General features: G+C 40.0%; 1 protein-coding gene across 2 annotated transcripts in view; it reads right to left on the bottom strand.

Annotated features, from left to right (window-relative positions):
• The window catches only part of ODAD2 (outer dynein arm docking complex subunit 2), a 296623-nt gene that overhangs the window by 52794 nt on the left and 216699 nt on the right, over window positions 1-27130 (bottom strand). For both annotated transcript variants that reach the window (XM_053713898.1, XM_053713899.1), the window contains 2 exons: window positions 6636-6824; window positions 1756-1977 (listed from right to left, as the gene is read on the bottom strand). In XM_053713898.1, coding sequence (XP_053569873.1) covers window positions 1756-1977; window positions 6636-6824 — 411 coding nt within the window. The remainder of the gene's footprint in view (window positions 1-1755; window positions 1978-6635; window positions 6825-27130) is intronic.

Genomic DNA, 27130 nt, shown 5'->3' with positions numbered 1-27130 from the left:
ACCAATAATCTGTGAAGGAGCAGCATACTCTAGACTAGGGGATTGTGAGATAAATCTAAACTTCAACTGAGGGGCCTGTGACATCTGGACATTGGAAGAAGATTTTTCAAAGCCCGGCTGAACTCCTGTTCAATCCTCTGTCTATGAGGCACTATTGAGTAGGATAATGGGTCTCAGATAAATTTGAAAACCTCTATCAACGATGTAAAGATCAAAGCACTTTAGAACTCACCTTATCCGGACGGAGGCTAAAAACAAACTGAGGGATTACTGGGAGAGTAAGTACAATAAACGATGTGGAGTATAGGGGTGTTTTGACTCCACCTAGTGGACAGGAAGTATAAATACACATGTGATGATCTTGAAATTATGAAAGAAATACTTTCTTTCATTTCCTGTTTAAAAAAGAATTCTTCTCATAATCACATCTGTGCTGATGTTAACAAATCCCAGTTGTATGAGCTGATACATAGATTGTGACACAGTTGTGACTCAGATCTGGATTAGGACTGGTAAATCTGAAAACTAAAACATTATAAGCCCAAAAAGGATTAAATTGACACATACGATTTACTTAATAAAAGCTTACACCATGTAAGAATAAAATGATGCGGTACTCTCTCAGCAAAAAGGAATAATTTTAGAGAGGGGTGTACATGCTTAAAGCCAGTATGCAATATTATGTGCTTGAGAAGAATTATTCCTTAAGGTATAAGTAAAAAGGTTAAGAACAAAACAAGCAAAAAAAGTTATCTGTATATTTAACATTATGTCCCTTAGATCTCAGGACTTGGGGGCCCAGGCCACAGTCATGGTGGTACCAGGAAGGAATCTGGTGGTGTTGGGGTATGGCTGGGCATGATAGGGTGGGGTGAAACTAATGTGGGTGAAACTAATGTGGTCTCATGTATTGTTTATAGAACCTAGGACATAAATAAAGTAAGGTATGTGGTGAGGACATATGCACAAAGCTGCCAACCATGAAATCCAGGATGGTTGGAAACGCAATAACTAGCAGATCATTTTATTCTCTCCATATTTTACATCATGTCTGCCCTATCCTACTACTTGCAATAACTGTGCCTTATTGCTCCAACAAATATGTAACATACTCAGAACTGTTATGAGATATGTGGTGGTTCCCAACCAGGATGTTTGGGCAGTATGGGATACAGCTTTCATTTTGTTACATACATACTTTAAAGTGATAATAAACAACAAATGGTTGAGGCACTGTATATAAATGTAAGCAGTACACACATATATATTAATGACTTGTTGAAAGAAATTCTATATAACAAATTTTTTATTTTATCTTACTATCTGACACGCAGTTGGTCACCTCTTTCAAATCACTTTTATTTTTTTCTTTAGTGATAAAGTGGATGGTACCACCAATGAAAAGCTTACCTCAAGCTCTATTGAGTATAACGCAAGCAGGGAAGGGAGAACTAAACCGTTCACTAATATTGCTAATATAATTATCTTAATTCTCATCATTTTCATTTTTTTTCTTGTATTTCATTAATTAAATTTTTTGTGTGTCACAGAAATGGGAAAAAATGAAGGGTTTTATATGTATATCAGAAGTAAGCTGCAAGTAAGCTAAAACAGACATGCACACACATGCCTATGCACGCATTCAGAAACATGCACATGCACATGCATTCACGCATAATCACACAAATACACAATCATTCACAATTAATTTCACATTTTACAAATGATACAGTAAGTCTATATTGTAAATCTTACCTTCACAACCCCGTTTTCATGCATTGTTATGCAGTTGTTAGCATCTTCAGAAAGCTGGTACAAGGCTTGAGCAGTAGCACGATGAACTAAGGGATCATTTGATTTCAGATACCGCACCAAAGGGGCCACTGCATTAGCTTTCCCAAAAGCCACTCTGTTGTTTCCCCACATGCAACAGCGTGAAATTGCTTCAGCTAAATGACGCCTCAATTTATCATCAGTCTGCAATATATAAAATATAAAACACATTTTTTTTTAATTTTAGGCTTTTCAATGGACATTAAACTCAACTAATTGTTATCATACATCTGTTATCATGCCCTATTTAAACATGTTTTAAAAAAAATGTTGGCACGAAAAAAAAGACAACATTAAAGCTGTTTTTTAAACTAAAAGGACGTCCATGGTTGTACATAGCTGGTCTGTGGGATAGAAGGATCATAAGGAAAACTCCCGAATATACAATAGAGGACAATGACACCCCAACAAGCATATTAACAATTGTTTGTTTATCTGCATGGCAATATTTGCTGTAGTACATATTCAAATGGCCTTTTCTACCTAGAAAAAGAAGAAATATGTGTCCCTTAAAGTATGAGACTCAATAAGCAGGAGGACAAGGTTCCAAAGAAGGGAACCTGTCCACCTGTGTCCATTGAGGAGTGAGGCATTATCCTGCCAGAATTTTAAACTGCACAAGATTGTCAACCACAAATGAATATGTGATGTTTTAAGTTCACAACCTCTGAAGACCACCTCATAACATACAGTTGCAAGCTCGCATGAGAGTACCTGCACCACCAGTACTCCAAAGCTGCAACCAAAACTTTTTTAAGCCAGTCAGGAAGTCAAATAACTATGCACTGCCCATGACCTTCAGAAGTGGGCCATCCAAGTCCGCAAGGTAAGATGGGTGAGGAAGTACTTGCAAGGAAGGACATGGCTGTACTAAAGGGTAATAAGTAGCATATTCATGGTTAATATTATTTTGCTTTCGTACAAAATAACAAGAAAGAATACATATTGTTTAACAGAAATGTTTTTAAATATATGGCAGAAAATGTAGGGTTGATAACCTAAAGGGACAGTAAACACCTTGTAATTATCAGATATTGTTCTTGTTTTGCTATAGAATAACATATACACCAATTCTAAACATTTTAATCAAGTTAACATTGTGTTTTCAGCATTTTTTTCTAAATAGCCATCATTTGCCTTTGGAGGAGCCAATCCAGGCTTTAGTCAGCAGACAACAGTGCTAGCCACGGTCATATTGCTAGTATAAAGTGATTTGTTTTGCAGTTGTTATCTGTTAAAGTTAATTAGGAAAAGATATGTAGCGGTGTCCACTGTGAGAGGTCTGCAGGGTGCTTTTCCAGGACTGAGATTTAAAGGGACAGTCTAGGCCAAAATAGACTTTCATGATTCAGATAGAGCATGTAATTTTAAACAATTTTCCAATTTACTTTTACCACCAATTTTGCTTTGTTCTCTTGGTATTCTTAGTTGAAAGCTTAACCTAGGCGGTTCATATGCTAATTTCTTAGAGCTTGAAGCCCACCTCTTTCAGATTGCATTTTAACAGTTTTTCACCACTAGAGGGTGTTAGTTCACGTATTTCATATAGTTAACACTGTGCATGTGCACGAGAAGTTATCTGGGAGCAGGCACTGATTGGCTAGACTGCAAGTCTGTCAAAAGAACTGAAAAAAGGGGCAGTTTGCAGAGGCTTAGATACAAGATAATCACAGAGGTTAAAGGTATATTATTATAACTGTGTTGGTTATGCAAAACTGGGAAATGGGTAATAAAGGGATTATCTATCTTTTAAAACAATAAAAATTTTGGTGTAGACTGTCCCTTTAAAGAAGCTAAATTATATGGAAAGGGGGCAAATGAATCATGAAAGTATATTGCAAAAATGTTTTACTAGACATAACTAAACATTTATAATAAAACTAGTCCTAAAGCCCGTGTACACGGGCCATTTTTTGCAGTACAGCGGTTCCACCCCTTGCTCTCTCTCCCTCCCCCCTCTCTTTTGCTCTCTCTCCCCCTCTTTCTATTTTGCTCTCTCTCTCCCCCCTCTCTTTTGCTCTCTCTCTCTCCCCCCTCTCTTTTGCGCTCTCCCCCACTCTTTTGCGCTCTCTTCCCCTCTCTTTTGCTGTCTCTCTTCCTCTCTTTTGCTTTCACTATCCCCTCTCTTTTGCTCCTTCTCTCCCCCCTTTCTTTTGCTCTCTCCCACCTCTCTTTTGCTGTCGATCTCTCTCTCTTTTGTGCTCTCTCTCCCCCTCTCTTTTGCTCTCTCCCCCCTCTCTTTTGCTCAGTCTATCCCCCCTCTTTTGCTCTTTCTCTCCCCTTTCTTTTGCTCTCTTTCCCCCATCTCTTTTGGTGTCTCTCTCCCCCTCTCTTTTGCTCTCTCCCCCTCTCTTTTGCTCTCTCTCTCCCCCCCTCTCTTATGCTCTCTCTCTCCCCTCTCTTTTGCTCTCTCTCTCTCCCCCCTCTTTTCCCCCTATCTCGTTTACGCGCTCTCTCCCCTCTCTTTTGAGCTCTCCCCCTCTTTTGCTTTCTCTCCCCTCTCTTATGCTTTCTCTCTCTCCCCCTCTCTTCTCCCCTCTCTTTTGCTCTCTTTCTCTCCCCCCTCTCTTTCCCCCCTCTTTTTTGCACGCTCTCTCCCCTCTCTTTTGCTCTCTCTCTCTCTCCCCTTTCTCCCCCTCTCTTTTGCTCTCTCTCTCCCCCCTCTCTTTTGCTGTCTTTCTTCCTCTCTTTTGCTCTCTCTATCCCCCCTCTTTTGCTCTCTCTCTCTCCCCCTCTCTTTTTCTCTCTCTCTCCCCCCCTCTCTTTTGCTCTCTCTCTCTCCCCCATGTCTTTTACTAGACATAACTAAACATTTATAATAAAACTACTCCTAAAGCCCGTGTACACGGGCCATTTTTTTGCAGTATAGCGGTTCCACCCCTTGCTCTCTCTCCCTCCCCCTCTCTTTTGCCCTCTCTCCCCCTCTTTCTATTTTGCTCTCTCTCCCCCCTCTCTTTTGCTCTCTCTCCCCCATCTCTTTTGCGCTCTCCCCCCTCTTTTGCGCTCTCTCTCTTCCTCTCTTTTGCTTTCACTATTCCCTCTCTTTTGCTGTCTCTCTCCCCTTTCTCTCCCCCTCTTTTGCTCTCTCCCCCTCTCTTTTTCTCTCTCTCCCCTCTCTTTTGCTCTCTCTATCCCCCCTCTCTTTTGCTCTCTTTATCCCTCCTCTTTTGCTCTCTCTCCCCCCTCTCTTTTGCTCTCTCTCCCCTCTCTCTTTCCCCCCTCTCTTTTGCGCTCTCTCCCCTCTCTTGTGCGCTCTCCCCCCTCATTTTTGCTCTCCCCCCCCCTCTCTTTCCCCCTATCTCTGTTGCACGCTCTCTCTCCCCCATCTCTTTTGCTCTCTCTCCCCTCTTTTGCGCTCTCTCCCCTCTCTTTTGCTCTCTCTTTCTCCCCTCTCTTTTGCTCTCTCTTTCTCCCCTCTCTTTTGCTGTCTCTCCCCCTCCCTCTATTTTCCTCCCTCACTTTTGCGCTCTCTCTTCCCCTCTCTTTTGAGCTTTTCCTCCTCTCTTTTGCTCTCTCTCTCCCCCTCTCTTTTGCTCTCTCTCCCCCTCTCTTTTGCTGTCTCTCTCCCTCTCTTTTGCTGTCTCTCTCCCTCTCTTTTGCTCTATCTCTGCCCCCTCTTTTGCTCTCTCTCTCCTCCCTCTTTTGCTCTCTCTCTCCTCTCTTTTGCTGTCTCTTTCCCTCTCTTTTGCTCTCTCTATCCCCCTCTTTTGCTCTCTCTATCCCCCTCTTTTGCTCTCTCTCCCCCTCTCTTTTGCTCTCTCTCCCCCTTCTCTTTTGCTTCCTCTCTCTCCCCTTTCTTTTGCTCTCTTTCTTCCCCTCTCTTTTGCTCTCTTTCTCCCCCCTCTCTTTTGCTCTCTTTCTCCCCCCTCTCTTTTGCTCTCTCTCACCCCCTCTTTTGCTCTCTCTATCCCCCTCTTTTGCTCTCTCTCCCGCTCTCTTATTCTCTCTTTCCCCCCTCTCATTTTCTCTCTTTCCCCCTCTCTTTTGCAATCTCTCTCTCTCCCCTCTCTTTTGAGCTCTCCCCCTCTTTTGCTTTCTCTCCCCTCTCTTTTGCTTTCTCTCTCTCCCCCTCTCTTCCCCCCTCTCTTTTGCACTCTCTCCCCTCTCTTGAGTGCTCTCCCCCTCTCTTTTGCTCTCTCTCTCCCCTTTCTCCCCCTTCTCTTTTGCTGTCTCTCTCACTCTCTTTTGCTCTCTCTCTCTCCCCCTTTTCTTTTGCTGTTTCTCTCCCTCTCTTTTGCTCTCTCTCTACCCCCCCCCCTCTTTTGAGCTCTCTCACATTCGCACGGCCCTGCTCGGCCCCGCACACGACACACCCGGCCCGCGTGACGCCCGGCCCCACCCAGCCTCGCCTGTGCCACACACCCCTCACACCAGGTCTGCCCCAGATGCCAGGTAAGTCTGAGAATCTGTTGAAGGCCAGGTGTGTTTGTCCTTGTGCAGTCTCTACTATGCATGACAGCTTCGGACAATCACACTTGGCCTTTTATATTATAGGATTTCAAGGTGTATAATGTCCATTTAAGTGGCACACACTGATCTGAAATCTTGTAACGTTAACTGCATTGTTGCAGTTTTTCATTTTTTGAATTATTTTCTTTATTTTTTTTAATCCAAACGTCTTAAAAATCTATTCCAAAATGTATTTCTTTAATGGGCCATAACAGTCAAAATATTATGTGCTTTAATTTGTTAGATAATGTAATTTTAAAACTATCAACCCTACACTACTATGTGTTTAACTCCCACAAAAGACAGAAAAGCACAGCACAGCCCATGATATTACCTGTTCATTATATACATACCGTATTTGCTAGTGCAGACAGCATAGGAACTACCCCATGGTCGGTTATAACTGCCAGATTTTCTTCATCTTTAGCAATATTTGTGATGGCTGCACAAACACTTGCAAGGACTTCTTTGTTTTCTGACTTTAGTAAATTAACTATAAGTTCCAAACCTCCTACAAAAGACCGGACCATTTCTCCTGCATCCTGCACAAAAATAAAATTAAAAAAAACTCATTACTTTTGGTTGCTTTAGTTATAATAGAGCAAGCTAAATACTGTATATGTGAATATTACTTATCTAAAAAACAAGCAGATAAAAAAAAACCTAATAAATAAAATAATTAAAAAAATAGGAGCATTAAATTATAAATTGACGTACATAATTAAATATACTTAAAAAATAAAACAAGAACACGCTATTAATGCCCTCCCTCCAGCAGGCTTTGTGGAATAGAGCAGTCTCAACACTGGTGGCAAGACTGTGCTATAAAACAATCAAGTCACAAAAAAAGACCAGTGACATACAGGGTACGTCGCTGGTCCTTAAGGGGTTAAATAAAGTGCTACAAAGTACACTAACACCCATAAACTACCTATTAACCCCTAAATCGAGCCCCCCCCCAACATCGGAAACACTTTAATAAAATTATTAACCCCTAATCTGCCGACCGGACATCACCGCCACTTAAATAAATATATTAACCCCTAAACCGCTGCACTCCCGCCTCACAAACACTAGTTAAATTTTATTAACCCCTAATCTGCCGTCCCTAACATCGCCAAAACCTATCTACATTTATTAACCCCTAATCTGCCGCCCCAACATGGCTGCTACTATATTAAATTTATTAACCCCTAAACCTAAGTCTAACCCTAAGTCTAACCCCCCCAACTTAAATATAATTTAATTAAAACGAAATAAAATAACTACAATTAAATAAATTAATCCTATTTAAAACTAAATACTTACCTAAAAAATAAACCCTAAGCTAGCTACAATATAACTAATAGTTACATTGTAGCTATCTCAGGGTTTATATTTATTTTACAGGCAACTTTGTATTTATTTTAACTAGGTAGAATAGTTAGTTATTAACTATTTAATAGCTACCTAGTTGAAATAAGTACAAATTTACCTGTAAAATAAATCCTAACCTAAATTACAATTACACCTAACACTACACTATCATGAAATTAATGACATAAACTAACTACAATTAAATAAAATAAACTAAAGTACGAAAAACAACAAACACTAAATTACAGAAAATAAAAAAATTATTACAATTTTTTTAAACTAATTACACCTAATATAATCCCCCTAATAAAATAAAAAAGCCCCCCAACATAATACAATTCCCAACCCTATACTAAATTACAAATAGCCCTTAAAAGGGCCTTTTGCGGGGCATTACCCCAAAGTAATCAGCTCTTTTACCTGTAAAAAAAAATACAATATCCCCCCAACATTAAAACCCACCAAACCCACCACCCACACTCCCAACCCTACTCTAAAACCCACCCAATCCCCCCTTAAAAAACCTAACACTACCCCCTTGAAGATCTCCCTACCTTGAGACATCTTCACCCAGGCGGGCACAAGTGGACCTCCAGAGGGGCAGAAGTCTTCATCCGATCCAGGCAGAAGAGGTCCTCCAAGCGGCAGAAGTCTTCATCCAGGCGGCATCTTCTATCTTCATCCATCCGGAGCGGGTCCATCTAAAATCCATCCTACGCGGAGCATCCTCTTCAAACGAAGTCCAAGCGAAGAATGAAGGTTCCTTTAAATGACGTCATCCAAGATGGCGTCCCTTGAATTCCGATTGACTGATAGGATTCTATCAGCCAATCGGAATTAAGGAAGGAAAAATCCTATTGGCTGATCCAATCAGCCAATAGGATTGAGGTCGCATTCTATTGGCTGATTGGAACAGCCAATAGAATGCGAGCTCAATCCTATTGGCTGATTGGATCAGCCAATAGGATTGATAAAAGAGCTGATTACTTTGGGGCAATGCCCAGCAAAAGGCCCTTTTAAGGGCTATTTGTAATTTAGTATAGGGTAGTGAATTTTATTATTTTTTTTTTTATTATTTTATTTTATTAGGGGGATTAGATTAGGTGTAATTAGTTTAAATTTTTTTTAATTATTTTATTTTTTTTTGTAATTTAGTGTTTGTTTTTTTCGTACTTTAGTTTATTTAATTTAATTGTAGTTAATTGTAGTTAGTTTATGTAATTAATTTAATGATAGTGTAATTATAATTAGGTGTAATTGTAATTTAGGTTAGGATTTATTTTACAGGTAAATTTGTACTTATTTTAACTAGGTAGCTATTAAATAGTTAATAACTATTTAATAACTATTGTACCGAGTTAAAATAAATACAAAGTTGCCTGTAAAATAAATATAAATCCTAAGCTAGCTACAATGTAAATATTAGTTATATTGTAGCTATCTTAGGGTTTATTTTATAGGTAAGTATTTAGTTTTAAATAGGAATAATTTTTTTTTTTTTAATTTCTATTTATTAGGATTACATACATTAATATTACATGAAAAGTAAAACAAATGAGTTACGTTTCCAAAAAGACTAAATAAAAAGCAGGGCAGTTACATCCAACAACAAATCAATTATGGCTGTTATGTCACAAAGAAAAACATCAAATTAACATATTAGTTTGGATAGACATACACAAAAATAGACAAATCACATATGATTATGTAACTTTTTCCCTACCTTTTATTAAATTAAATTCTTCACTTGTTTAAGTATTGAGTCTCTCCCTCCCTATCCCACCCCCTCACCCTCCCCTCCCTTGGGTTGCAAAGTTTGCATTCAGCAACCAAAAAAAAAAAAAAAAAAAAAAGGGTTGAAGGAAGGAAGATTCCCCCCCCTCTTCTCCATCACCCCCAGCCCCCCCCCCCCCGTCACAACCCCCATTTCTGAAGTCCTAGATGGTAAAAATTATCATTTTTGTTGCATTAGTCAGAAGACCTTGGGTTAGGCTGATTAATACGTAGAGGGTCTTTTTACCAAAGATTGAGCAATATCAGCTCTGAATTCCTAAACGGAAAGATTAACGTTTCTATTTCATTAGTTGGGTATCCTTTAATAAAGGCTGACCACTTCATAAAAAAATTTTTTATGTCACCTTCATTGTCAATGTTAGTATCTCTTTGCTCAATCATGCATTGCTTCTTTAAGCAATTTCTCACCTCCGAAATTGAAGGGGATCCTGAATCTTTCCAATACTTAAGAATCAAGTATCTAGAGGCTAAAATTGAAAGGGTGATAAGTTTTTCCTGAGATTGTTGCCCTTCCCCGGTTGAACGCAAAATATGATCTGTGGCAAAGTGAGGACCAGGGGAGAGGTTACCAAATTCTTGTTAATCCAAAATTCTAGTCTGTACCAGAATTGACGTACCTTCGGGCAGTTCCAGAACATATGCAACATATCTGCTGCAGGGTTATAGACATACATCCCACTTTGATCAGAGTTAGCCAATTTTCCAAAATAGGAATAATTTATTTAATTGTAGTTATTTTATTTAGATTTATTTAAAATATATTTAAGTTAGGGAGGGTTAGGGTTAGACTTAGGTTTATGGGTTAATAACTTTATTATAGTGGTGGCGACAAATTAGGGGTTAATACATTTAATATAGTTGCGGCAACATTGGGGGGGCAGATTAGGGATTAATAAATATAATGTAGGGTTCGGCGATGTTGGGGACAGCAGATTAGGGGTTCATTAGTATAATGTAGGTGACAGCGGTGTCCGGAGCAGCAGATTAGGGGTTAATAATATTATGCAGGTGGCGACGATGATGGGGGCGGCAGATTAGGGGTTAATAAGTGTAAGATTAGGGGGTGTTTATACTCGGGGTTTATGTTAGGGTGTTAGGTGTAGACATAAAATTAATTTCCCCATAGGAATCAATGGGGCTGCGTTAGGAGCTGAACGCTGCTTTTTTGCAGGTGTTAGTTTTTTTTTCAGCCGGCTCAGCCCCATTGATTCCTATGGGGAAATCGTGCACAAGCACGTTTAGCGTTAAACAACGCTGGTATCGAGGTGAGATTTGGAGCTAAATTTTGCTCAACACTCACTTTTCTGAGGCTAACGCAGCCATTCAGAAAACTCGTAATACCAGTGTTGGATTAAGGGAGCGGTAAGAAAAAAGGAGTGTTAGCCTAGCAAGCCTTACCGACAAAAACTTGTGATCTAGCCGTATGTGTTTAAGCCTTGCAATCTAGCTGAACATAACTGATGAGCCATTTGCAGAAGGCAAAATTGTGTAGCCACAAATAACCAGCTAACTCACATTAGAGCAATGTTGCGTCTGAGACTACCTAGGTATGCTTTTCAACAAATTATACCAAGAGGACAAAGTAAATTTGATAAAAGTAAATCCTAAACCATATCCCTTTAAACTCCATACCTACAAGCTTTATAACTCCCAATTCCCTGCAATCTCATTTTACATTTTCGCAACAAAGGTTGCTCCACTATAAGCCACTACACTGCATACTGCTGGGAAAAGATGACATAATGAGGACAATGAGGCCGAATAATCAAGCCGTCAATTATGCTGCATTTGACAGCACCAATACGTGGCCGCGGACCTGAATACGATCTCCATATTTATAAAAAAAAGCAGGCAAAACGCCGAGCACCAAGTACGGGGCGATGAGCAGCGGACTGTTGTTAACTAACAGTCATCGATCTCGCTGCTATTCGGCTTTTACCCAACTTTATTTATACCCTGTCACTAAACACTGCCACTATACTAAAATGTTTAACCTCTATCCCGTCGCTCCTGGAGCCCACCGCAACCTAAATAAAAGTATTAACCCCTATCCCGCCGCCCCCTTGAACCCACCGCAACTAAATAAAAGTATTAAACCCTAGGAAAAATTTTCCCCCTTAATTCCTATTGGCTGATAGAATTCTATCAGCCAATCTGAATGTAAGGGACGCCATCTTGGATGACGTCATTTAAAGAGAAACTTCCTTCTTCAACAGATGTCGTAAGAAGAGGATGCTCCACGCCGGATGTCTTGAAGATGGAGCCGCTCCGCGCCGGATGGATGAAGATAGAAGATGCCATCTGAATGAAGACTTCTGCCCGCTTGGATGAAGACTTCGCCCGCTTCGATGAAGACTTCTGCCGGCTTCGCTGAGGACTTCTGCCACTTGGATGAGGATGGATGTCCGGTCTTTGAAAACTGTAAGTGGATCGTCGGTGGTTAGTGTTAGGTTTTTTTAAGAGTTTATTGGGTGGGTTTTATTTTTAGAGTAGGGACTTTGGACTGTAAAAGAGCTCAATGCCCTTTTAAGGGCAATGCCCATACAAATGCCCTTTTCAGGACAATGGGGATCTTAGGTTTTTTAGATAGGGTTTTATTTGGGGTGGTTGGTTGTGTGGGTGGTGGGTTTTACTGTTGGGGGGTGTTTGAATTTTATTTTTACAAGTAAAAGAGCTGCTTTCTTTGGGGCAATGCCCCGCAAAAGGCCCTTTTAAGGGCCATAGGTAGCTTAGTGTAGGCTAGGGTCTTTTTTTATTTTGGGGGGTCTTTATTATTTTGATACGGCTCTTAGATTAGGTGTAATTCTTTTTTATTTTTGATACTGTGGTTTTTTATTTTTTGTAACTTAGTGTTTTTATTTTTTGTAAGTTAGTTGTTATTTTTTTGTAATTTAGTAATTTTTAATAGTAGATTTAAATAATTTGAGTAGGGTTAGGTTTTTAAATATGTAATATAGTTAATTTAATTGTTAGTTTAATGTAATTGTAGTATGCTAGTTAGGGTAGGTTAATTAATAGTTTAATATAATTTTAGTATAATAGTTAGGGTAGGTTAATTAATAGTTTAATATAATTTTAGTATAATAGTTAGGGTAGGTTAATTAATAGTTTAATATAGTTTAATGTAATTTTAGTATTATAGTTAGGGTAGGTTAATTAATGGTTTAATATAGTTTATTTTAATTCTAAAGGTAAGTTTTAATTTATTATAAGATAGGGATGAGTTAATATTTAATGTAAAGTTAGCAGGTTGTTAGGTTTAGGGGTTAGAAGCTTAATTTAGTTTATGGCGATGTGGGGGCTGGCGGTTTAGGGGTTAATAGGTTTAGTTTGTGGTAGTGATGTGGGAGGCCAGGGGTTTAGGGGTTAATAAATTTATTACAGGTGCGGCGGGGTCCGGGAGCGGCGGGATAGGGGTTAATACATTTATTTTGTTGTGGTGGACTCCGGGAGCGGTGGGATAGGGGTTAATACTTTTATTTAGTTGCGGAGGGCTCCGGGAGTGGCAGAATAGGGGTTAATAATTTTATTTAGGTTGCAGCGATATCGGCATGGCAGATTAGGGGTGTTTAGACTCAGGGTACATGTTAGGGTGTTAGGTGTAAACGTTACTGGTTTTCTAGCATAGAAATCAAAGGGATATCTGGCAGCATCGAACATAAGCTTTCGCTGCTTTCAGACTCCTATTGATTCCAATGGAATCCGCGGCCTCCAGGGTGGTGGATAGAAAACCAGATACGCTGGGCCGGAATAGTGGCGAGCGTACGTGATAGAAATTTTTTAACTTGCAAAAGTTGACAGATAGTGCCGCATTTGTATTAGGAACATCTGTAATGACGTAAGCATTGATCTGTGTCGGATTGAGACTGGCGGATCCTATGTTACGTCACAAAATTCAACTTTTGCCGGTCTGTAGGCTTTGATAACTAGGTCGAATCAGGCTCGCCACAATTACGCTGCGGAATTCCAGCGTATTTCAGGTTGACGGCTTGATAAATATCCCTCATTGAGTATAGTGGATGCTGAAATCTGAAATCACAACTGCTACCTACATTCCTGTGAGTTTTCTGCTACATAAAGGCTGGGGCAATGACCTTGTGTTCAGTGAAGGTTCTAGTGAAGAACTCAATGATTTATAAATACAATTTCTACAGCTCTATTGGTGGACAGTGACACGCCATGCAAACAAAAAACAAACAAACACAAGATATCAACAATAAAGCATGGCTATCAAAAAGAAAAAAAAAGAAAATTAACTGTACCACATTATAAAAAGAATTGAATGTTCCATTACATTTTCTAATTGTTCAGCATCATTGTTACAATTACCTGGTCAAAGAATCATCCAAATGATTTAATTTCTAAAGCCCCCTACATAATATGCATTAGCTTAATGTAAACTATATGGAAACTTTAGAAATCCATATGTGGTCCTCATTCAGTTAATTCATTACCACAATGGGATCATTCTTATGAAACGTATAGCCAAAATACCAGAGGACCCTGGATGCTAGTAAGACCACCAAGAGAATTACTAGGCATCAATGATATGCTCCTCCTACAATGCATAAAGACTTGTACCTATGTGATAATATAATATGATTTCAGCAAACACTCAGAGGGAATCTACAGTGTATTGAAGCCAAAATTGTCATTATTGAGTTCTGAGATTACAACTTGCTTCATTGGGACCGATTCACTAAAGCTCCCAGGTCAAGGAAGAATTCCACAAAAAGATTAGTGCTATGAGGTCCAGTGAACATTTTAAAAGCAAATTTTAACTTGACAGTTGTGTATCTTGCTAAGTTTAATTTTTTGTATGTTTGTATCCAAGGAGAAACATAACAGTATAATGCTCAATTAAAAAGCACTTTTACGTATTTAAATTGCGAAGTAAAAATTGTAATCAAAGTATGCATTTAAAATCATAAATTTACATTGTGCATTAACTTTCATAATTACAGATACAAAGGGAAAAATCGTATTTAATGTGCAATGTTATCTCAAAATAGAAAATTAAAATCGTACCAAACAAAGATAATTTAAAGGTCTCACAGCATTGGTGAGTAGGCTGAAATTGGATGTTCCTTGGGCATGGCTGAAGTTCTTTCACAGGTTTCATTGTATTCTCTAAGCTTGTTACATCTGCAGGTTTTGCTGTTTTTCTCACCAAATGTAAACCAGTGAGTTTGTTTTAAAATACACAATGCACTGCGTATATAGATAAACACATGTATATAATAAGTAATAGAAAACAAGGTAATTTAGTTTGATCCATTCTGGGTGTTGCCTGCAACATTTTATTTCCTGTTCAAGATTCTCTACTCCAGAGAGCTTCATTACTATAAATGGGAGGATGCTCATCCCTCTCGGGGACTTCTAGATTCAGTCCCCTTTTTGAGAATCTACAGATTACTGCCCATATTTCTCTCCACGCTGGAGAATTTATGAAAACTATGATTACAATTTTCTCTTTCACAGGGTATTAGCTGTAGTGAATCCAGGCCACATTTGGGAATTAGTATTCTGTTCACTCAACAAATAACTGTCTATAGCACAGCTGATTATAACAATGTGCTGAACAATGTTTGGCAAGTATCTTTAGATATCTTCATATAGTGATAATAAATATAATTGGACTGAAAATGCTAACATGATGTGATATTTTATGCCATCTCTCTTTATGTTCATAGATTATTTATTGCAATTTCAACATGAATTATTTTCTCTACGATCAAAGTTCCAGCACCTAGTTTTTACTAGAAAAGAACATTGTTTAAACCTGTCAAAAAAGATATTAAAGAAAATATACCAAACTGGATTTAATCGGTGTTGACATGTAGAATTGCATCGAATTTGCCAAACTCCTTTCCTATTCCAAATAAGACTTAAAAAAAAATGCTAAAATAAAAAAATAAAAAAATCAATCTTAAAATATGCGTGGTATAATACAAAACCATATTTAAATTTGATCACACTTCCAAAAGTTTACCATAGCTATTTTCAGATAATATCTATGTAAGTTTATTTTTTACTTTACATTGATCAACACAGTTTCACTAACTTTATTTATGAAATATGGGTATGCTTGCTAAGACCTGATTCATAAAGACAATTAAGAATGTTGTACACATCAATGACATAACTTTAGATTTGCCCTAAATGCACATTACTGCATACATGGCCATATGCTAGGAACCGGAAAGGCATGTAAGGTATATTTTATGATGATGTTGGTCCAAAAAGGTACATTAATTGTTTTCTATGCTAAACATAATATTGTCTTATGTTTTTAAGATTGGGCTTTAACAGCTGTGATGGCTAGCTAGCAGCTAATGACAGAACAGTCATTATAAACAGTATAATGTATGTATGTATGCATATGTATGATTGTATATATATATATATATATATATATTTTTTTTTTTTATTATTTTTATTTTATTTTATTATTATTATTTTTTATTGTTTTAGGGCTCATAAATCCATGACTGTTTTCAAATTAGGGTTGAAAATGGTTAGTCCACCCAATATTAAAATGTAGGAAAAAGTTTAATTTCATATTGCCCACTGTTATTTCGCACTCGTCTAAAACAAACGTTTAATATTAAATGTGCTGATTATTAAAAACTGTAACCTACAAAAGTCTAGATTATGAGTTGCACGTTAACAGTTAAGCACAAGCAAAAAGGAGTTTGCGTCAGGTTTTCTTCTCGTATTACAAGTTGAAAGTAAACGCGATCGTTCTAGCTCAAATGCGATTCACAAAACAAAAAAAGTGTCACATAACACATCAAAAATACATTACAAAGCGCAGTTACGCTCAAGCTCAAATGTGATCAGTCGAGCTCAAATGTGATCAGTCGAGCTCAAATGCGATTGCTCAAGCTCAAATGCGATTTACTCTACAGCGTTCTCAGAGCTCTGGTTTACATCAAAAATGCATTACAAAGTACAGTTACACTAATATTAACACTGTCTTATAAAAATTATTTAAAAAAATATTGCACAAAAAAGTTATAAGGGCTCAAAGATATGAGGTATCAGGTGTTAGAAAAAAAAGACAGACAAAGGGCTAGAGATACATACATATACATGTCTAAAGATACGTATGTATATATATATATATATATATATATATACATATATATATACACACACATATATACATATACATACACACACACACAGTATATCAAAAGAATAAAGGAAGGTATAAAGGGGAAACCTTAACCCAGCACACAAACTGGGAAAATAGCAAAAATTTTTTATAAAAACAGAATTTATGTTTACCTGATAAATTTCTTTCTCCTACGGTGTATCCGGTCCACGGCTTCATCCTTACTTGTGGGATATTCTCAATCCCTACAGGAAGTGGCAAAGAGAGCACACAGCAGAGCTGTCCATATAGCTCCCCTCAGGCTCCGCCCCCCCAGTCATTCAACCGACGGTTAGGAGAAAAAGGAGAACCATAGGGTGCAGTGGTGACTGTAGTTTACAAAAACTAAATTTAAACCTGACCAAAATGCCAGGGCGGGACGTGGACCGGATACACCGTAGGAGAAAGAAATTTATCAGGTAAACATAAATTCTGTTTTCTCCTACATTGGTGTATCCGGTCCACGGCTTCATCCTTACTTGTGGGAACCAATACCAAAGCTTTAGGACACGGATGAAGGGAGGGAACAAGTCAGGTAACCTAAACGGAAGGCACCACTGCTTGCAAAACCTTTCTCCCAAAAATAGCCTCCGAAGAAGCAAAAGTATCAAATTTGTAAAATTTGTCAAACGTATGCAGTGAAGACCAAGTCGCTGCCTTACAAATCTGTTCAACAGAAGCCTCATTCTTGAAAGCCCATGTGGAAGCCACAGCTCTAGTAGAGTGAGCTGTAATTCGTTCAGGAGGCTGCCTTCCAGCAGTCTCATAAGCCAACCGGATGATGCTTTTCAGCCACATCAAGATTGTGTAACAGACGTTCCTTGTTAGAAAATGGATTAGGACACAGAGAAGGAACAACTATTTCCTGGTTGATATTCTTATTGGAAACCACTTTTGGAAGAAAACCAGGTTTGGTACGTAAAACGACCTTATCTGTATGAAACACCAGATAGGGTGAATTACACTGCAAAGCAGACAATTCAGAAACTCTTATAGCAGAAGAAATAGCTACTAAAAACAAAACTTTCCAAGATAGTAACTTAATATCTATGGAATGTAGAGGTTCAAACGGAACCCCTTGAAGAACTGAAAGAACTAAATTTAGACTCCATGGAGGAGCCACAGGTCTGTAGACAGGCTTGATTCTGACTAAAGCCTGTACAAACGCCTGAATATCTGGCATGGCTGCCAGACGCTTGTGTAACAAAACAGACAGAGCAGATATCTGTCCCTTCAAAGAACTAGCTGACAGACCTTCTCCAATCCTTCTTGGAGAAAAGATAGTATCCTTGGAATCCTAATCTTACTCCATGAGTAACCCTTGGATTCGCACCAGCAAAGATATTTCCGCCATATCTTATGGTAAATTTTCCTGGTGACAGGCTTTCTAGCCTGGATCAGAGTATCTATAACTGATTCCGAAAACCCACGCTTAGCTAGAATCAAGCGTTCAATCTCCAAGCAGTAAGTTGCAGAGAAACTAGGTTTGGATGTTCAAATGGACCTTGAATTAGAAGGTCCTGCCTCAAAGGCAGCTTCCATGGTGGAACCGATGACATATTCACCAGGTCTGCATACCAAGTCCTGCGTGGCCACGCAGGAGCTATCTGAATTACCGAAGCCTTCTCCTGTTTGATCCTGGCTACTAGCCGAGGGAGAAGGGGAAACGGTGGAAAGACATAAGCTAGATTGAACGACCAAGGCGCTACTAAGGCATCTACCAATGTCGCCTTGGGATCCCTGGACCTGGACCGGTAACGTGTAACTTTGGAGTTCTGACGTGACGCCATCAGATCCAGATCTGGAATGCCCCATAGCTGGGTCAGCTGAGCAAAAACCTCCGGGTGGAGTTCCCACTCCCCCGGATGGAAAGTCTGACGACTCAGATAATCCGCTTCCCAGTTGTCCACTCCTGGGATGTGAATTGCTGATAGATGGCAGGAGTGATCCTCTGCCCATTTGATGATCTTGGATACCTCCCTCATCGCCAGGGAACTCTTTGTTCCCCCTGATGATTGATGTACGCTACAGTCGTCATGTTGTCCGACTGAAATCTGATGAATTTGGCCTCCGCTAGTTGAGGCCATGCCTGGAGCGCATTGAATATCGCTCTGAATTCCAAAATGTTTATCGGGAGAAGAGATTCTTCCCGAGACCATAGACCCTGAGCCTTCAGGGACTTCCAGACCGCGCCCCAGCCTAAGAGGCTGGCGTCCGTCGTGACAATGATCCACTCCGGTCCCTGTCCCTGAGACAGGTGATCCTGAGACAACCACCAGAGGAGTGAGTCTCTGGTTTGCTGGTCCATCTGAATCTGGGGAGACAAATCTGCATAATCCCCATTCCATTGTTTGAGCATGCACAGTTGCAATGGTCTTAAATGAATTTGAGCAAAAGGAACCACGTCCATTGCCGCAACCATTAGTCCTATTACCTCCATGCACTGAGCTATGGAGGGTTGAGGAATGGATTGAAGAACTCAACAAGTGTTCAAAAGTTTTAATTTCCTGACATCTGTCAGAAAGATTTTCATTTCTACCGAGTCTATTATTGTTCCCAGGAAGGGAACCCTTGTGAACGGGGACAGAGAACTTTTTTCTATGTTCACCTTCCACCCGTGAGACCTTGGAAAGGCTAGAACAATGTCCGTATGAGCCCTTGCTTTGTGAAAGGACGACGCCTGTATTAAAATGTCGTCTAGGTAAGGTGCTACTGCAATGCCCCTTGGCCTTAGAACCGCTAGAAGGGACCCTAGCACCTTTGTGAAAATTCTGGGAGCAGTGGCCAATCCGAAGGGAAGAGCCACAAACTGGTAATGCTTGTCCAGAAAGGCGAACCTCAGAAACTGATGGTGATCTTTGTGGATAGGAATATGCAGGTACGCATCCTTTAAGTCCACGGTAGTCATATATTGACCCTCCAATATCATTGGTAAAATTGTCCGAATGGTTTCCATTTTGAATGATGGAACTCTGAGGAATTTGTTTAGGATCTTAAAATCCAGAATTGGCCTGAAAGTTCCTTCCTTTTTGGGAACTACAAACAGGTTTGAGTAAAATCCCAGTCCTTGTTCTGCTGTTGGAACTGGGTTTATCACTCCCATTTTTAAAAGGTCTTCTACGCAATGTAAGAATGCCTGTTTCTTTATCTGGTCTAAAGATAAGCGAGACATGTGGAACCTTCCCCTTGGAGGAAGGTCCTTGGATTCTAGAAGATACCCCTGAGAGACAATTTCTAGTGCCCAGGGGTCCGGGACATCTCTTGCCCAGGCCTGAGCAAAGAGAGAATGTCTGCCCCCTACTAGATCCGGTCCCGGATCGGGGGCTACCCCTTCATGCTGTCTTGGTAGCAGCAGCAGGCTTTTTGGCCTGTTTACCCTTGTTCCAGCCTTGCAATGGTTTCCATGCTGGTTTGGGCTGGGGTGCGTTACCCTCTTGCCTAGTGGCTGTAGAGGTAGAAGCCGGTCCGTTCCTGCAATTGCGAAAGGAACAAAAATTAGACTTATTTTTAGCTTTGAAAGGTCTATCCTGTGGATATCAGTGATATCTGAAATAATTTCTTTCAACTCTGGCCCGAATAGGGTCTTACCCTTGAAATATTAAGCAATTTTGTTTTGGACGACACATCCGCCGACCACGATTTTAGCCAAAGCGCCCTACGCGCCACTATTGCGAAACCAGAATTTTTCGCCGCTAATTTAGCTAACTGAAAAGCGGCATCTGTAATGAAAGAATTAGACAACTTCAGGGCATGAATTCTATCCATGACTTCATCATAAGAAGTCTCCTTCTGGAGCGAGTTTTCTAATTCCTCAAACCAAAAAGCAGCTGCAGTGGTTACAGGAATAATGCAAGAAATTGGTTGAAGAAGAAAACCTTGTTGAACAAAAATTTTCTTAAGTAAACCTTCTAATTTTTTATCCATAGGATCTTTGAAAGCGCAACTGTCTTCTATTGGTATAGTTGTGCACTTAGCTAGCGTTGAAACTGCCCCCTCTACCTTAGGGACCATCTGCCACGCGTCCCTTCTGGGGTCAACAATGGGGAACATTTTCTTAAATATAGGAGGGGGAACAAAAGGTACACCTGGCTTCTCCCACTCCTTATTCACTATATCCGCCACCCTCTTAGGTATCGGAAACACATCAGTGTGTACTGGGACCTCTAAGAATTTATCCATTTTACACAATTTTTCTGGGACCACCAAAGGGTCACAATCATCAAGAGTAGCTAGGACCTCCTAAGTAGAGCGCGGAGGTGTTCAAGCTTAAATTTAAATGCTATGGTATCAGGCTCTGCCTGCTGAGAAACTTTTCCTGTGTCAGAAATTTCTCCCTAAGACAGGCCCTCCCTCACCGCCAAGTCAGATTGATGTGAGGGCACTACAGATAAATTGTCCTATGCGTCTGCTTGCTCATTTTCTGTATTTAAAACTGAGCAATCACGCTTCCTAGGAAAAGCTGGCAGTTTGGATAAAAATGCTGCGAGAGAATTATCCATTACTGCTGCTAACTGTTGCATAGTAATAGCTATTGGCGCGCTAGATGTACTGGGCATCGCTTGCGCGGGCATAGCTGGTGTTGACACAGAAGGAGAGGATAGTGAGCTATCCTCACTACCTTCAGCTAAAGAATCATCTTGGGCTATATCTTTAAGCGTGATTGTCCTTAAGCTGTTTGGACGCTATGGCACACTTCACACATAAATTTAATGGGGGAACCACCTTGGCTTTTGAAGATACAGAACATAGGTTATCTGAAGGGTCAGACATGTTTGACAGACTTAAACAGATTTTCAATGCAATAAAAATTATTTTTGACAAAAACGTTGCTGTGTCTTTAAATAATAAAAGTGCACACTTTATTACTGAAACATCAAAAAACCATCAAATAAACATCCGATTTTAATGAAATTTTCACCACAGTGTCTTAATGCTTTGAAATGATTGCACACAAATTTTCAGACCAATTACCCACTTAATGCCCAAACCGGAGCTAATAACAGCAATTAACCTGTTAAAAACACTACAGTACTATGCCACAGCTTCCACTGTGGCCTTTACCTTCCTTAGGGATTATTTTAGTAGGAAATAAGCCTCTCTGGAGTCTTTTCTGATGCCTCTGGACTCCCCACGTGAAGCTGCATGAACTGCCTAAGCAAAACAACTGTGCAATTGAGGCCTGAAAATGAGGCCTCCTCCCTCTTCATTCCAGAGTGGAGGGGCCTTTCTGACTAGAATAGGTGTCCAAATAAGTGCCAGGCGCAAAATAAACCCCAAAAGTGTTTTAAAGTCTGAAAAAACACCTTATTTATAGTGAAAACATGCTAAAAAGCAATCGATTTAGCCCACAATAGTGTCAACCAGCATAGAGCCCTTAATATAAGCCATAATTTTATACAGAGTCTAAGAAAAATGGCTTACCTATCCCAGAGGGGATTGCTGACAGTCTTCTAGCATTACTAGGTCTTGTTAGAAAAATGACTGATCATACCTGAAGCAGTTAAGCCTGCAAACTGTTCCCCCCAACTGAAGTTCTCTGGTTTCAACAGTCCTGCGTGGGAACAGCAATGGATTTTAGTTACTGGTGCTAAAATCATATTCCTCTCTGCAGAAATCTTCATCACTTTCTGCTGCAGAGTAAATAGTACAAGATAGAAGAATAAAAAACTACAACTAAACACCACATACTCTTTACCACCCCCCGTGGAGATGCTACTAGTTAGAGCGGCAAAGAGAATGACTGGGGGGGTGGAGCCTGAGGGGAGCTATATGGACAGCTCTGCTGTGTGCTCTCTTTGCCACTTCCTGTAGGGATTGAGAATATCTCACAAGTAAGGATGAAGCCGTGGACCGGATACACCAATGTAGGAGAAATACTCATTAATATTGACCACAGTAGGCATTCATTTCTATCACACAAAATGTATTACGCACTAACATCAGTGAAAATAATGCTGTGAATATTCAGACATAAACACAAAAGAAAATAATACATGTGTCTCTCTAGTTGCTGCTAGTGCATTTAAATAAGATATAAATCCTGCAGTTCCTTAATGTACAGTATGCTTAGTGGCTATAGGAATCAAGGCAGAGGTAAATTGCCACAAACAGATTTTTCCATTAGTCCATAGACAAACAGCATATACTGCATGCAAAGTCAAACAAGCAGTGAAATGCCAAGTGTTGTAAATCGGCCACAGTAAAGCCATGCAAAGCAGGGAACATGAAGTATAGCAATTCAGCAGGCATAAGCATTGTGTTAAGCAGGAAGTAACATATAAGACGTTCTTGGCTGTTAGTTTATCAGCGCTATATTGCAGTCCTTCTAGAGTGTTTTTTGAACAGCGATTGGCACTAAGTTGTGCCTTCTGTGTTAAGAGTACTTACGATATCGGCTGATTCTGCCGTGGGAGTGATGTCTCACTAGCATCAATCTTCCGGATAGTTTTCAGCCAACTTACTCTTTACCACTCACCGGACCGCTCAAAATGGCATTCCTTCCAGCCAAAAAGCACATGCACATAACCACCACAATCACAGAGCTCCAGTGGGCGTGACCAGCATATATATATAAATATGGTTATATGTGTGTGCATATGTATTTATATGTGTATATATGTATTTACAGCCTTATATACACATATAAACACATAAATTCATATGCATACATACAGTATATAGACATATTTTTAAATGCATTAGAGTCCTTTGCAGTTAAGTAGCTGAAAACATGTAAAAGCATATATAAGCATTTTTAATAAAGTGTTATACTGTGTATTTACTGCACATATTTGACATTCCAATGTTCTACACATAGCAGAATTTGTTCTTTGCACTTTGTATTTTTAAATAGATATTCCTATACTGTATATATCTGTGCATATATATATACCTATATATATATATATATATATATATATATATATATATATATATATAAATATATAAGCATGAAATCCCCAAGGGGAAAAGAAGGAGAGGCTGATCCAAGGACAACAGGCTTGTTCAAAGTAGCAGTTTATTCATCAAAGTTGCGAGTAAACAGGTGAAAGCATAAATGGACACCTGACGCGTTTCATGCATGTGCACATGCGCATATAGGTATAAATATATATTGTACCAAAATACCAGCAGATATATGTAGAAATATGAATTTGTGAATAAATAGAACACATTCTTCTATGTAAAGAACAAGAATGTGAAATATTCATATTTTCATGTCGCGTTAGCGCACTTGAGAATATGCGATTGTGTTTGCGCACAAGTAGGGTGTTAGTTTTTTTCCACTTTTTTTGCTCCATTGACTTCAATGGGGTTATAGGGTATCGCGCGTGCGCAATATTGTAAGATCGGCTTTTTACTGTTTACTTTCAACTTGTAATACGAGCGCAAACCGATGTGCGCAGTAAACGCTTGAGCAGGAGCGTTAAGTAGAGCTCCACTTGTAATCTAGCCCTATATGTTTTTTAAAAAGGTATTTTTTATTGAAGAATAAAACTGTGATCATAAAAAACATTCAAACACTATCCTGATAAAATAACATAATTTATGCTTACCTGATAAATTCCTTTCTTCTGTTGTGTGATCAGTCCACGGGTCATCATTACTTCTGGGATATAACTCCTCCCCAACAGGAAATGCAAGAGGATTCACCCAGCAGAGCTGCATATAGCTCCTCCCCTCTACGTCAGTCCCAGTCATTCGACCAAGAATCAACGAGAAAGGAGTAACCAAGGGTGAAGTGGTGACTGGAGTATAATTTAAAAAATATTTACCTGCCTTAAAACAGGGCGGGCCGTGGACTGATCACACAACAGAAGAAAGGAATTTATCAGGTAAGCATAAATTATGTTTTCTTCTGTTATGTGTGATCAGTCCACGGGTCATCATTACTTCTGGGATACCAATACCAAAGCAAAAGTACACGGATGACGGGAGGGATAGGCAGGCTCATTATACAGAAGGAACCACTGCCTGAAGAACCTTTCTCCCAAAAATAGCCTCCGAAGAAGCAAAAGTATCAAATTTGTAAAATTTGGAAAAAGTATGAAGCGAAGACCAAGTTGCAGCCTTGCAAATCTGTTCAACAGAGGCCTCATTCTTAAAGGCCCAAGTGGAAGCCACAGCTCTAGTGGAGTGAGCTGTAATTCTTTCAGGAGGCTGCTGTCCAGCAGTCTCATAGGCTAAACGTATTATGCTACGAAGCCAAAAAGAGAGAGAGGTAGCAGAAGCTTTTTGACCTCTCCTCTGTCCAGAATAAACGACAAACAGGGAAGAAGTTTGGCGAAAATCTTTAGTTGCCTGCAAGTAGAACTTGAGGGCACGAACTACATCCAAATTGTGTAGAAGACGTTCCTTCTTTGAAGAAGGATTTGGACACAGGGATGGAACAACAATCTCTTGATTGATGTTCCTGTTAGTGACTACCTTAGGTAAGAACCCAGGTTTAGTACGCAGAACTACCTTGTCTGAGTGAAAAATCAGATAAGGGGAATCACAATGTAAGGCTGATAACTCAGAGACTCTTCGAGCCGAGGAAATAGCCATTAAAAACAGAACTTTCCAAGATAACAATTTTATATCAATGGAATGAAGGGGTTCAAACGGAACACCCTGTAAAACGTTAAGAACTAAGTTTAAACTCCATGGCGGAGCAACAGCCTTAAACACAGGCTTAATCCTAGCTAAAGCCTGACAAAAAGCCTGGACGTCTGGATTTTCTGACAGACGCCTGTGTAACAAGATGGACAGAGCTGAAATCTGTCCCTTTAATGAGCTAGCTGATAAACCCTTTTCTAAACCCTCTTGTAGAAAAGACAATATCCTAGCGATCCTAACCTTACTCCAGGAGTAACCTTTGGATTCGCACCAGTATAGGTATTTCCGCCATATTTTATGGTAAATCCTTCTGGTAACAGGCTTCCTAGCCTGAATCAGGGTATCAATAACCGACTCAGAAAAACCACGTTTTGATAAAATCAAGCGTTCAATTTCCAAGCAGTCAGCTTCAGAGAAGTTAGATTTTGATGTTTGAATGGACCCTGTATCAGAAGGTCCTGTCTTAGAGGTAGAGACCAAGGCGGACAGGATGACATGTCCACTAGATCTGCATACCAAGTCCTGCGTGGCCATGCAGGTGCTATTAGAATTACTGATGCTCTCTCCTGTTTGATTTTGGCAATCAATCGAGGAAGCAGCGGGAAGGGTGGAAACACATAAGCCATCCCGAAGTTCCAAGGTGCTGTCAAAGCATCTATCAGAACTGCTTCCGGATCCCTGGATCTGGACCCGTAGCGAGGAAGTTTGGCGTTCTGGCGAGACGCCATGAGATCTATCTCTGGTTTGCCCCAACGTCGAAGTATTTGGGCAAAGACCTCCGGATGAAGTTCCCACTCCCCCGGATGAAAAGTCTGGCGACTCAAGAAATCCGCCTCCCAGTTCTCCACTCCCGGGATGTGGATTGCTGACAGGTGGCAAGAGTGAGACTCTGCCCAGCGAATTATCTTTGATACTTCCATCATTGCTAGGGAGCTTCTTGTCCCTCCCTGATGGTTGATGTAAGCTACAGTCGTGATGTTGTCCGACTGAAACCTGATGAACCCCCGAGTTGTTAACTGGGGCCAAGCCAGAAGGGCATTGAGAACTGCTCTCAATTCCAGAATGTTTATTGGCAGGAGACTCTCCTCCTGATTCCATAGTCCCTGAGCCTTCAGAGAATTCCAGACAGCGCCCCAACCTAGTAGGCTGGCGTCTGTTGTTACAATTGTCCAGTCTGGCCTGCTGAATGGCATCCCCCTGGACAGGTGTGGTCGATAAAGCCACCATAGAAGAGAATTTCTGGTCTCTTGATTTAGATTCAGAGTAGGGGACAAATCTGAGTAATCCCCATTCCACTGACTTAGCATGCATAATTGCAGCGGTCTGAGGTGTAGGCGTGCAAAAGGTACTATGTCCATTGCCGCTACCATTAAGCCGATCACCTCCATGCATTGAGCTACTGACGGGTGTTGAATGGAATGAAGGGCACGGCATGCATTTTGAAGCTTTGTTAACCTGTCTTCCGTCAGGTAAATCTTCATCTCTACAGAATCTATAAGAGTCCCCAAGAATGGAACTCTTGTGAGAGGAAAGAGAGAACTCTTCTTTTCGTTCACTTTCCATCCATGCGACCTTAGAAAAGCCAGTACTAACTCTGTATGAGACTTGGCAGTTTGAAAGCTTGAAGCTTGTATTAGAATGTCGTCTAGGTACGGAGCTACCGAAATCCCTCGCGGTCTTAGTACCGCCAGAAGGGCACCCAGAACCTTTGTGAAGATTCTTGGAGCCGTAGCCAATCCGAATGGAAGAGCTACAAACTGGTAGTGCCTGTCTAAGAAGGCAAACCTTAGATACCGGTGATGATCTTTGTGGATCGGAATGTGAAGGTAAGCATCCTTTAAATCCACAGTGGTCATGTACTGACCCTCTTGGATCATGGGTAAAATTGTCCGAATAGTTTCCATTTTGAACGATGGAACTCTTAGGAATTTGTTTAGAATC

This window comes from Bombina bombina, chromosome 5 (genome assembly GCF_027579735.1).
Source record: "Bombina bombina isolate aBomBom1 chromosome 5, aBomBom1.pri, whole genome shotgun sequence".
NCBI classification, from domain to species: Eukaryota; Metazoa; Chordata; class Amphibia; order Anura; family Bombinatoridae; genus Bombina; species Bombina bombina.
This window is presented reverse-complemented; position numbering and strand designations above follow the sequence as displayed.